We start from the raw sequence: 13,586 nt of genomic DNA, 5'->3' as shown, positions 1-13,586 counted from the left end.
TTATTTATTCTACTTAATTATATGTGCTTCACTAAATTAAATCCTTTATTATTTATTCAAATTGATTAGAAATAATCACTTTTGATGGAAGAAAAAAAGACACGTCAAAAATAATAAATTTTGTAATCAATTTCATCTTTCCTGTATCAATTGGTTTATGTTGTTTCATTATTTTTCCTTTATTTATCTTCCCAGCACTATATTTAGAGTGCACGTTTTGATTTATCCATTACAATAAATTCAGGCGCAATGGAATGAGCGAATCTTGGTAGTAACGGAAATGATAGAAAACACACAAAAATTAATTAACTAATTTCTTACAGAAAAGCAAAGAGAAAAAGGCAAGAAACATGGACGGTGGCACTGTAAACGTACCATGGCCTTAATTTTTGTCTTAACAAATAACAACAAAGATAACAATAACCCTTCTCCTTCTCTTTCTCTTTCGTTTCTCTCTCTCTTATTGTTTTATTTATTTATTTTCTTTCCTTCCTATTCTGTTCATCTCACCGCCCTTTTTCCGTCATCATCGTTGTCATAATTCATCCACACACGACGCACTTTTTTCTTTTCTTCTTTCCCTGCAACTCCTTCTCTTTCTCTCTGAATTGCAAATCTCAAAAGCCTCAAAAGTTAGAAAGAGAAAGACCGCGCTCAGAAGCAGCAATAATTCACCTTCTTTTCCAACTATATTACTCTGTCTCTCTCCACCTCATCATCGCCGTTGAGATCTCAGGTATATACGTCACTTGAATTTGGCGTCGCTCAATTCAAATTTTCTATGTTCTCTTACACCACCTGTAACGCTGATTTTTCTATTTCTTCGTCGCCGTTGTTGTGTTATCTAAATCTTTGTTTGCTCTCCTTGTTTTCTAATTTTGTCGAGTTTCGTGTGCGGTGATCTGTGTGTATTTCTCTTCGTTGTTTTGTGCTTTTTCTTTTGGTTTTGGATCGGTATTTTGAATTTTCGTCGTTATTGTACTTTCTCTTTTAGGCGATTCGCTCTTTTCTGTTGTGATTTTGGATTTTGGTCGTGTTTCGAAGCTTTGGAAAATTCGCGTTTTTTTTGTCTGTTTGCTTTTAATTTGAGAGGAGAAATGAAAAAAATGAAGTGAATATTGGATGACCGGTGCTGGTGGATCTTAGTATTCAAGTCTAACGTAATTGGAGTTTCTAAGTTTAAAATTTGTTCGTTTTTTTTTTCTTTTTAAATTGGTGTTTGATCCTTTAAGACCTATCAACTCAGTGCTCAAAATTCCACGGGTTTATAATTACATAGCTGTGAGTGTAATCTTACATAGGTTCTCTGGTTTTGGTAAAAAAATGAAATGCTTTCCCGAGTTGGCTACTGTTGATTTGGTTTTATTTGAGAGAGGTTTATTGTGGAGCAAGCTGTAGAAGAGAAATTATTCGTAGAAATCTTTGCAGTTTGCAGCGATAGCGCTCAAAGGTGGTATTATTGCCCTTGGTTTACAGTATCAGCCTAATTGGAGAACTGGGAAGCCTGGGACAGGAATGTCATAGATGGTTGTTCTAGTAAAGAGGACCTTGTTGCTTCATTGGTCAAAGAAGTAATCTGTAGTGAAAATAGTGCAATTATGGGACACTGTTATTTTGCGTATAAATATTAATTTGCAAATGCTAATTGGTTGACGAGAAGAAGTTGCAGAAAGAAGATAAAAATAAGAGAAAACGATACCGTTCCTTTATTGGTAATTGATGATATCATTTGTCAAATTGTGATTTGTGATGGTGGAGAAATGCTGAAGCTGATGAAATATGTTGATTGTAACTGCCTAATCATGGATGCTTAAATCAGTTACGAATGAGTTTTTTTAAGATAAAGATGACTTTTCCTTTTCCATCTCAAACATTGCTTGAGAATATTGACAAGACATATGATGTTACTGAATAGAATGATTGGCCAAACCTTGTTATGAAAGGTACTTTGCACTTGTGATAGCCTGAAAATTTTTAACTTTCTTCTGTTATAGCACTCGTGCACAGTGAATTCAGTTTTTTGTCAACTAAGAAACTAGGTTGACTCCAATCCAAATAGAATCTATCTAAGTTTGGTTAGCTTATGTTTCTGTGTGTGTTTATGTGTTTGAAAGTATGTATGTATGCATATAACACAGGACAAGTTGTTTCTTTAGAAAATTTGAAATATTTCTTGTAGAGCAGTTTTAGTTAGGCAACTTCTGAAATTAAATTCTACTACTTTTTAAAAAACATGCTTTACCACAACCTTATGTGAAGCATACTTTTTTTCTTCTATCATTAGTAACATTTTTTTTTGTTTTCTGACATAATAATAAACCAGATTTGAGTTCTTTTGGGTCTCAATGTCTTCAAATTTATGTCCTGTTCTATATATTTTTAATATATTTTTAATTCAAGCATCTCTCTGCTTACTTTTATTTGAATATATGTCTGTAGTTCAGTTGGTTGGACTACTTAGTTTTAAAATCCCAAAGTTTGGTTTGAACCTGAATGTAGATCTGTTGTTGATCTCAACATATGTTCCTTTTTCTCCTTTTTGAAGCAGGATGGATTTGTGTGTGTTTCCACCTATTGAACCGATATCCATCTAATTTCTCCTTAAGTTCCAATCTCTAGCCTAAATTTATGTTTGTCAATGCCTGACATGAAACTTCCATAGAGCCTATGGGTATTGGAGAATATGAAAGGTGGCACATTTAGTGGATGTTTGGAATTTGGGAAGAAATCTTTCTATGATTTATTCTCCCAGAACAAACTGGAAAATCTTTCAGCCCGTGCTATGGTTGATAGTTGAAAGATACAGAAAACTATTTTATGTTTAAGGAAGTGAAGGCTTTTGATGCCTGATGTTCTCTACATGTCATTTGATACTCATAAGCTTTAATCATGCACTCATATGCACAATAGTGTCTTTTTAGGGAATATGCAACTGCTTTATGTGCATAGTGACGAATGGTTTTCTTGTTCTTTTTTTTTTGTTAACATCGGTTTCTTCATGCAGTGGATTTCCTTCACATTTGCACACATTGTAGAGAGAGGATACTTTAGAAGGGAACTTGAGCCATGTCTAGCTCAGCGAAAGTTTTGGATCCTGCATTTCAGGGAGTTGGTCAAAGAGTGTATCCTTTTAGTAAAGGGTTTGATTTATAAAAAAATATGGAATATATATATATATATATTGAATTTCTTTATTACTTGTGTAAAGTTGAGGAGTAAAATATAAGAAAGAATAATTGAACCATTAAGCTATCAACACGACTGATTCACTATCATTTGGTCTATTTGTTGAAATTAACTTTTATCAATAAGAATCATGGATAACATTAGACATTAGATCAGAAGGTTATAGAGTCTCTGGATCCATGTCGTGAACTTTTTACTCTGAATACTGTTGGGTTTAGACATGAATAATTTTATGGCTTGCATTCATGTTATTTTTTACATATTGAAATATACCATATGCTTTGAGAGTTTGAAACTTGACATTCTGTAGAGGAACTGAAATATGGAGGATTGAGAATTTTCAGCCAGTTCCTCTGCCCAAATCTGATCATGGGAAATTCTACATGGGAGATTCTTATATCATCTTGCAGGTGTGTACTATATCCAATATTACCTTGGACACATTGATATGTTTGCAAGTGTATGTGATGTGGCAGTTTGGTGACAAGGCTGGAAATTTTGGGGATAGTTGATCTTTTTTAACCCTTTGTGCAATGCTGTAAATTACTCACTTCATTTCTCTGAAGATTAAAGTAGATGATAATCCACAGGGTTAGTTTAGATACAATATACATGATGTATAAGGAAAACAGCACAATCACATAACTTCATTAAGTGTGAAATATAGGTTGTTATCTTTTTTCTTTCATTTATATTTTGAGCAATTGTTCTATGGGCCTATGCAGACAACTCAAGGCAAAAGTGGCACTTATTTTTATGATTTGCATTTCTGGATTGGAAAAGATACAAGTCAGGTAAGTTTGGACTTTCACCCTCCTCCCTCTCCATCCTGAATCATGTGAAATTTATCTTAAATTACTTGTTCTCCCTCCTTAAATGAAGAGGTTGGTAAAAAGGTGAAGCTTGTAGAGATGTGTTTTTTTAAAATTAAACTATTTCAAGTTTTTTCTTTTTGAAATTTAACTATTCCAAGGTGTTTTTACTGTCTTGCTTTTAATATATTTAGATGTTTGAGTTATTTTGAACATGGTTTACATCTGTTTGGAAATACTTAAACCAATGAATATCTTTTTGACAGAATAATAGTCTTGATTGACACTGATTTTAATTCTAGGATGAGGCTGGAACTGCAGCCATTAAAACCGTTGAACTAGATGCTGCTCTTGGAGGGCGTGCAGTGCAGCACAGGGAAATCCAAGGACATGAATCTGACAAGTTTTTGTCATACTTTAAACCATGTATAATACCATTAGCGGGTGGTGTGGCATCTGGATTTACAAAACCTGAAGAAGAGGAGTTTGAAACACGTTTATATGTATGCAAAGGGAAAAGAGTTGTTAGATTGAGACAGGTATAGTGTTCTATTTTTGTTAAATTCATTAATCTGGAGAACATGCAGTTAAACATTTTTTCTTTTTGATAGATCCCTTTTGCAAGGTCTTCATTGAATCATGATGATGTATTCATAGCCGACACTGAGAATAAGATATTCCAGTTCAATGGTGCAAATTCCAATATTCAGGAAAGAGCCAAATCTTTGGAAGTTATACAATTCCTTAAAGAAAAATATCATAAAGGGAAATGTGATGTTGCAATTGTTGGTAGGGAAATTTTCCTATTACATTATTCAGTACTTCTGTTCATCAGATGCACTCCATTTAGTTTTTAACTTAATAAAAACTACTCCGCTTTTCAGATGATGGTAAGTTAGACACAGAGTCTGACTCAGGTGAGTTTTGGGTCCTCTTTGGTGGTTTTGCTCCCATTGGGAAGAAGGTAATCAGTGAGGATGATGTTATTCCAGAGTCAATTCCTGCTCAGCTTTATAGGTATGTTGGTTTTATGCTCCTCAAGCCCTATTGCCCTTCCTCCACTACATGCATCTGTTTTGAGAAGGTTATACAACTAGAGATTGTATTTGGTCATTTTTTAACGAAGACAAAATAATACAATCAAAACAAATGAATTTTCAGTTACTTTTTTTTTTTTTTTAAATCAGTAAATCATCTGATGTGCAAGTAAGATCAAAGACAATTAGAGAAGTTATTTATAATTAATTTCTATACTACCTTATTTTTTGTAAAAAATGGTATTAAGATACCATATGCTCTTGTTTTCATCTATGTTAGGAGAATACTGACAGAAACCTAACACTGAATGGATATGGGGGAAGACACTCCTATTAAGAAGGGGATTAGAAAATCAGATAAAAGTTTTAGAGATGATGTCAAAAGGATCTTCTTGTAGATATATTTATTGACATTGAGCCCAATTCCATTTTTTGGTCAATGCATGGGTTTTACGCCCAATTTCTGTGTATTTTTGTGTCAAATGAGATTTTGTTTGAAATCGATGGTGTTTTTAATTCTTCTAATTCTACCTAATGAATGAATATGCCTTTTCGTTGCTGCTGCTTATCAAATTTTAATGCGGACAACAATTTTTTCCCAGTTAAATAACACTATCATCAACTCATTAAAATTTGTAATGATGGGGACATGGATATTGTTGGGGGTATAAATCTCACATTAAGTAGTATGAGAGACTAAGTAGAGTATTTAAGTGTTAGTGCTCACCTCAATATTATCATCATATTAGTTAAAATATTTAATGAAAGTGACTTGGGTATTATGGGGTCTAGATCGCATTTTAAGTAGTATTAGAGTATGTAAGTCCTTTACTGTGCTCATTAATCAATATTAGAGCTGGTTGTTAGGGTTTCAAAGGGAAATTTTGAAGGGTTCTCACGCACAAGGAAGTTGAATGAAGTGTTACATAATGAAGTACTGTAGAGTTATCCAGTGATAGGTTGGCTTTTAGGAATGGTGTAATGATTGGATTTAGTATTACAGAGAGCCCGATTGCTACATTGAGTAGATTGAGATATTTGGTTGAGTATTGAGCAGTATGAGATAGTAATTTTTTCAATATAAATTCGTATGAAGTTTATGCTTCATTTGCTCTATATGTGTGCATTAGTTTTAGTTTTTTGATCTGGAAGAAAAGTTGACATTATCATGCATTGATTAGCATTATGATCGTGGACAATGGTTCATTGTGATAACTAAAATGAGGAATAACTCCATATGCACTCTCCTTCCAGTATTGCTAATGGTGAGGTTACCCCCGTGGAAGGTGAACTGTCTAAATCATTGTTGGAAAACAACAAATGCTATCTATTGGACTGTGGTGCTGAGATATTTGTCTGGGTTGGTCGGGTAACTCAAGTAGAAGAACGAAAAGCATGCTGCCAAGCTGCTGAGGTAATGCCATTCTAGAATCTATTTCTTACATAATCCATCCCTTTGTTAGTTAAAAGAGGATCATTAATTTATGAATATCTGCAGGAGTTTGTTGCAAGCCAAAATAGGCCAAAATCTACAAGGATAACCAGGATTATTCAAGGTTACGAGACGCATTCATTTAAGTCCAACTTTGATTCTTGGCCATCTGGGTCTGCTAATACCAATGCAGAGGAAGGAAGAGGGAAAGTTGCAGGTGAATGTCATTTCTTCCCTCATGTATTTTTAATTGCCATTGTGTAGATAGCCACACTGACAAGTGTGCTATTTGATGCACTGTTAGCACTGCTTAAGCAACAAGGTATGGGTGTCAAAGGAATGGCCAAAAGTACCCCAGTAAATGAGGAAATTCCACCTTTGCTTGAAGGAGGTGGGAAGATAGAGGTGAGGTTATAATTTCCTTTATAAACTTTCCTTGGCTTTATTAATTACACCTCTGAACATGTAATATTTTTTCAATTTTTAGGTATGGCGAATTAGTGGAGATGCCAAGACCGCATTGCCAAAGGAGGAGATTGGTAAATTCTATAGTGGAGATTGTTATATTGTACTGTACACATACCATACCGGTGAGAGGAAAGAAGACTTCTTCTTGTGCTGTTGGTTTGGTAAAGACAGCATCGAGGTAATTTATGTCCTTCAGTTTGAGGTCTGGATTCATTATGATTGTGAGGATTGTAATTTTCAATTTGATACTATTTCAGTGCCAAACACTATTAGGACTGAACTAGAATTTGTATGTATAGGCAAATATGTTTTTGTAATTTAACTTGGTTGAAAATTTTTGGCTGTGATTGACGTTGTGAATATCAAAGCCTTAGCTTTATTTATTGGTGTCTTAGCAAGATATCTTTGGATACATGTGATCAAACTATACTGTTAGTTATCATGATCTATATCTGTAATGTCATTTCATATCAAACAATCTATACCTGGATAAATTATATCCATCTATATATCTTTACATATACATACATGCGTGTGCAGTAGTGCATGCCAGGCTCACACACACCTTTACATGCATAGATACATACACATATATATATATATATATATATATATATATATATATGTGTGTGTGTGTGTGTGTGTGTGTGTGTGGTATCTTGACTCTTGGAAATAAAATTGCAATGAAAATAGGGGGACTGGTGAATGTTTATTGGGTTAAACTACTTTTCTCCCAGGAATTAAATCAAAGCAAAAAAGTAGAAACTTATGAAAGTTGCTATAATTAGTAGTAGGATCTTTTACGGAAATTTGTTAGGAATCTGGGTAAGAATCCTAACTTTCTACCTCACTCGCATATTCCAGTAAAACTCACAACAAGAAATGGTAATGAACTGAACTGTATTCACATCAAAGAATCAAGAATACAACTAGGAAAACCAGGAGCTTAACCTCCTTCACCAGGTCTGAACCGGTCTACAAACTCAAAGGTAAAAACTGTCCCCCCTAACTACAAAAGAGGTCCTTTTATAGACCTTTTCCGCCCCCTTAACTGCTCAACAGTTAAGTACTCATCTTTATTTCTCTACTATCTTTGTCCTTTCATAAACCCTCCATGTCCTAACATTACTCCCCCCTTGAGGATCAACCTTGTCCCCAAGGTTGAACTCTGGAAAATGCTCTTGCATTGTTATCTTGTCTTCCCAAGTTGCACTATCCGCCTCTCCTGCTTGCCATTCAACTAGAACCTGATCCCGCCTGTCCTCCCCTTGTTGTTGGATCCTTCTATCCAATACCTTGGTTGGCCAGCAAGATGGCCCCTCCATCTGTAAATCCGCTGGCCGAAAAAGCCGATAGCTCCAAGCGGGGTGGCTCCAACTCTACCTCTTCCCCTTCAACATCCCCTTCTTCATCTTCCGCCAGTAACACCACCCGTAAACTTTTCTCAGGGCACTGGTGCCCTGGGCTAAATGGCCCCTCACATCGGAAACACCGTCCTTCTTCTCTGCGTTTCAGAAACTCAGGGTAGGGTAGGGCAGGTTTCTTGAACTCCGTCCTCGGTTATCACTTCCTCCGTGCATTCCGCCTCTCATCGGGTCGCCTCCCGTCGCGCTGTCATGTCTTACTGACCCGACGCTCTCAGTTGGGGTCGTTCGTCCCCATGATGGGGAGTTCTTGGATGCCGTCCAACCCATCAAACCTAGCCCGCATAGAGCCTATTCGGCGTCTCGTGCCAGTTTCATCGCCGTCATCAAATTTCGTGGGTCGTGCGGTCTAACCTGGCATCGCAATTTCTCACGTAGGCCTGCCAGAAAGTATCCCAACAATTGGTCGTCCGAAAACGCCTTCGTCTGTCCGGCCAATGCTGCAAATTCTTTCACGTATTCTTCCACGGTGGCTGTTTGCTTGATCGCCGCCATCTCTCAAAAATGCTGCCACGGTAGTGACTCTTGAACCTGATCAATAACGCTTCCTTGAGCCCCACCCACGATCGGTCGCTCGCCTTTTCCTTCCAAAACTTAAACCAATAACCGGCGCTTCCCTCCCTGCTAATATGGGCCAGTTCGATCTTCTCCGCCTCCGCCACCTTCTGTATCTCAAAGAATTTTTCGGCCCTGTTAATCCAGTTCAAAGGATCGGGTCCTTCAAAAGTGGGTAACTCCACCCTTCGCCTCCAATTGGGTTGGTTCTCTGAATGCTCTCCATCTCTTTCTCCTTCTGCGTCATCGCGCCGGCCACCCCATTATCATTGACTAAACCATGGCTCACGTCAGAGCTCTCCCCGTTTTGCTTGGTTCGCACACCCATCAACCGTAACAGTTCTTGAATGTCTTTATGCATCGGATTGAGTCTTGTCGGTTTGCCGCTGACTCCGCCTTCAATCCGTCTACTGCCATCTCCAGATGTTCCATTCGTCCTTCAACTACGTTCATTCTTCCTTCAATTCGGTTCTCCAGAGCATGTAACTTCCCTTCCATCTTGTTCTCCCCCGATTTGGGATCCGGCCGGTCGGACCACTTTGTTAGGAATCTGGGTAAGAATCCTAACTTTCTACCTCACTCGCACACTCCAGTAAAAATCAACAAGAAATGGTAATGAATTGAACTGTATTCACATCAAAGAATCAAGAATACAATTGGGAAAACCAGGAGCTTAACCTCCTTCACCATGTTTGAACCGGTCTACAAACTCAAAGGTAAAAACTGTCCCCCCTAACTACGAAAGAGGTCCTTTTTATAGACCTTTTCCCACCCCCTTAACTGCTCAACAGTTAAGTACTCATCTTTATTTCTCTACTATCTTCTTTCATAAACCCTCCATGTCCTAACAGAAATGTTGTTTTTGCTACCCATTAAAAGTATGGTAACTAATATTTAACTCTCCTTGTTTAGTAAAGGAATAGTGCTGGAACACTGGGTAACTGACCACTTTACTGATTAACATTGTTCCAAAAGTGGTTAATGAGTAATCACTTATTAGTCAACTACTTGAGACTTATTTCGTCTTCAAGATATAACTTGTCATAAATCATTATCTACAATTAAAATATTTATTGCTTTTCAGTTCCTAATATTTGTTTCATAATTATTTATCCCTACTTAATTCAATTTGAATGCTTTGACCTTTGGTTAAATTTACTATTCAGGAGGACCAAACAACTGCTACTCGGTTGGCCAATACAATGTGTACCTCATTAAAGGGTAGACCTGTACAGGTATCGTAAATACTAGTGTCAATTTGAGGATATTGCTTGGAAAACGTGTATAATTCACATTAGTTTCTTTCAGGGTCGCATATTTGAAGGCAAAGAGCCACCACAATTTGTTGCTATTTTCCAACCAATGGTGGTACTTAAGGTATCATGACCAGAACTATATGTTGCTTTAAGTAGTATATAGTATATCTTAGAAAAAAAACCTAATTATTTTATGACATACACGTATTTTAGGGAGGATTGAGCTCCGGGTACAAGAAATTATTGGCAGACAACGGTGCATCAGATGAGACATACACAGCAGAGTGTATTGCACTTATTCGAATCTGTGGAACTTCTGTTCATAACAATAAATCTTTACAAGTTGATGCGGTATGTACCCATGAGAATATATATTTTTTTCCTCTCCATCATGTATATTTTTAGGACATGTATTTTTTCCTAGTCCTTCATAATTATATCATTCTTATACAGGTGCCAGCATCGTTGAATTCTGCTGAGAGTTTTGTCCTGCAGTCTGGCTCTACAGTTTTTATCTGGCATGGGAATCAGTGTTCTTTTGAGCAGCAACAGCTAGCAGCAAAGGTTGCTGAATTTTTAAGGGTAAGTTCTTGGGATCTAGGTTTTTGGTCTTAATTTAAATTATTGAAGCACTTCCACAAAATTTTACAGCTTAAACAATTCTCAATTTTGTACAATTTAAACTCGTTTGACTCTATGGTAATTGCTAAAGATCCGTCTTTCCTCATTACCTTTAGTTGAACATGTTGGAACCGGAAGACTCAGTCCCCATGCTCATTCCTTTATATAGAGTGGTGTGGACACACACAATATGCCCCTAGGGATGAATCATGAGTTGAGAGAGCTTCATTTTGAAGTTCAGATCACTATTTTGATTGATATATCAAAATTATGGCTGCGTGGCATAGAATTGAGGCTGGATACGTGCTTGTTTTCTTTTTCTTTTTTAAAGTAGCTGTACAATAAAATCTTTTAAAGGATAAAAATGACGTTGGGTGTAAGTCTAGCCCTAATTATATCTTTCCCGTCCTTTATAAATTGTGGTCTTTTTGTTTTTTTTTTCTTTTATTTTACTTCAGCGTCAGCAAATATTAACATTGATGATGTCATAACATCCCATATAAGCAAATTTGCCGCGTCAGTAACGATGATATCACCAAAAGTGCCACATCAGTGTATGATGTCATCAAGGACCATACCAAAAAAATAACATATTTAAGGATTAAAGACAATAAATGATATATTTGTAAGGGACGAAAGTTAAAAGTGGCATATTTGTAGAAATTAAAATGAAAAAAAAAGTAAACATATTAGAAAGACTAAGAAAATCATATAAATGTATGCGGGAGAAAAAAAGTTTAGTCCGGAAGTCAGAATGGCCTGTTGGCTCCTTTGGTACCTATTTTGAATTTGAATATAGGCAGGCTAAGCCGACACGCTTTTCTATTATTTCTTGCCTCCATCCATACAAAGTTGTTTGCTTAACACGACGATAGAGTAAATAGTAGGTTTGCTATATACATTATTTTCTTACGACAAAACTGTCTGTATTCAGCCTGGAGTTACTCTAAAGCATGCTAAAGAAGGAACAGAAAGCTCAGCTTTCTGGTCTGCACTAGGAGGAAAACAAGCTTACACAAGCAAGAAAGTTGTTAACGAAGTTGTCAGAGATCCACATTTGTTCACCATATCATTTTATAAAGGTAACGTTTTTTGGTCATGTTACTTATTACATAATATTATTATGCAGTTGCATATTATTGACTGATACACTGACTATTTCTCTTTTTCCAATGTGGGTCCACAGGAAAGTTCAAGGTGAGCTTTGTTCCTGCAACTTCATTAATTTTTTCCATATTTATATGAAATTTGTATACAGTAAGACACAGGAGAGTCTGAAAGTATTCTAATTAGTTTTATTATATTTTACCCTGCAGGTAGAGGAGGTTTACAACTTCTCTCAAGATGACCTGCTAACAGAGGATATCCTTGTACTTGACACACACGCAGAAGTGTTTATTTGGGTCGGTCATTCTGTGGACCCAAAAGAAAAGCAAAATGCTTTTGAAATTGGCCAGGTAACATGCCGAAAAGCATATGGCTTTTATTTTGTATATTTTCTTCTGCTTGAAATTGTTGATGCATACTCGAACATTTCCTTCAGAAATACTTAGATATGGCTGCATCTCTGGAGGGACTATCTCCACACGTACCAGTATATAAAGTAACAGAGGGGAATGAACCTTGCTTTTTCACAACATACTTTTCTTGGGATCATGCAAAAGCTGTGGTATGTACTTATACATAAAATTAACACTTTTCCAGTTTGAGGTGTCATGTATTTTCTTTGAAAAATTAATCATTTTCACTGGTTTAATTTAGCGTCATTTTGTATGTCTTTGTTGGTTGAGAAGAGGACAGTTTTATTGGTTGACTAGGAAGTTAGTGATATTCCGTGAAATTATTATTATTGTTGATAGGGTTCTCAAAGTTCTGAATATAACATAGTGCAGCTCCCATGTATGAAGAAGTTTAGTTACTGTTGTCTATGTGTGTGATGGTTGAGAGACTAACCAAATAAATTTACCGTGCAGGTTCAGGGGAACTCATTTCAGAAAAAGGTGGCGTTACTCTTTGGGATTGGCCATGCTGTCGAGGTATGGCTCAACTTCTCATTTTTGTGTGGTATAATTTGAACCATGCAAATTAATCCAATTTAGAGACTATTGTGTCATATTTACCGAAACCAACTTAAAACGAACTTGAGTAATAAGCAATGTTTTTACTTGCAAAGATCCAACTACTGATATGTAACCCGGGCCCGGGCTTCTTTTGTATAAATAAATATTTCTGTTTCCAAGGGGTTGTATAGGGTTGTGCAGATGCAATTTTTCCAGTGCAATAAATATCATGCCTGATTTTGATGTTGGCATTAATTAATATGATGTATGTTCCTCTACTGTCTAATGAGACTTTGCTGATTCTGGTGATAGGATAAGTCAAATGGGTCAAGTCTGGGGGGACCAAGACAAAGAGCTGAAGCATTGGCTGCTTTGAACAATGCATTTAGTTCATCATCTGAGAAATCATCCAGTATGGTATGGTTACTTCTATAGATGATCGAGTTTATAGTCAATGATCTTTAAACCAAAAGTAGATTATATGATAATTCAGTATAACAAGTAGAGAATATTAAATAGCGTTCTCTTTATTTTGTTAATGGAAGTTAAACAGATGAAGTTTTAGAATTCCTTTTGCTCTGAATGGATAAGTGAGAATAAATAATTAGTGGGTTTACTTCAATAAAAATCACCCCNCTCCCATTTTGCCTTCCCCATCTCCAAAAACTCGCTATCGTCAGTTAACGGAAACAGAGATGGCGGAGCGCCGTGAGAAGGGGCTTTGCTTTAATTGTG

At 36.3% G+C, this 13,586-nt stretch overlaps 1 protein-coding gene across 1 annotated transcript; it reads left to right on the top strand.

Annotated features, from left to right (window-relative positions):
* Positions 1-454: 454 nt before the first annotated feature.
* On the top strand, positions 455-13,301 carry LOC148194093 (villin-3-like). The gene is given in 23 exon segments (XM_088097704.1): positions 455-736; positions 3,005-3,122; positions 3,497-3,575; positions 3,577-3,596; positions 3,912-3,946; positions 3,949-3,980; positions 4,301-4,537; positions 4,610-4,787; positions 4,883-5,015; positions 6,290-6,449; positions 6,534-6,684; positions 6,772-6,872; positions 6,955-7,113; positions 10,081-10,149; positions 10,223-10,291; positions 10,384-10,521; positions 10,624-10,752; positions 11,726-11,873; positions 11,978-11,988; positions 12,108-12,248; positions 12,335-12,460; positions 12,765-12,827; positions 13,164-13,301. Coding segments are annotated over 22 exon segments (2,358 nt in total). The 5' UTR covers positions 455-736; positions 3,005-3,066; the 3' UTR covers positions 13,287-13,301.
* The last annotated feature ends 285 nt before the right edge of the window (positions 13,302-13,586 follow it).

The sequence above is a fragment of the Vigna umbellata genome, chromosome 8 (genome assembly GCF_029865625.1).
Source record: "Vigna umbellata cultivar VRB3 chromosome 8, Vumbellata_1.0, whole genome shotgun sequence".
In the NCBI taxonomy this organism is placed as follows: Eukaryota; Viridiplantae; Streptophyta; class Magnoliopsida; order Fabales; family Fabaceae; genus Vigna; species Vigna umbellata.
This window is presented reverse-complemented; position numbering and strand designations above follow the sequence as displayed.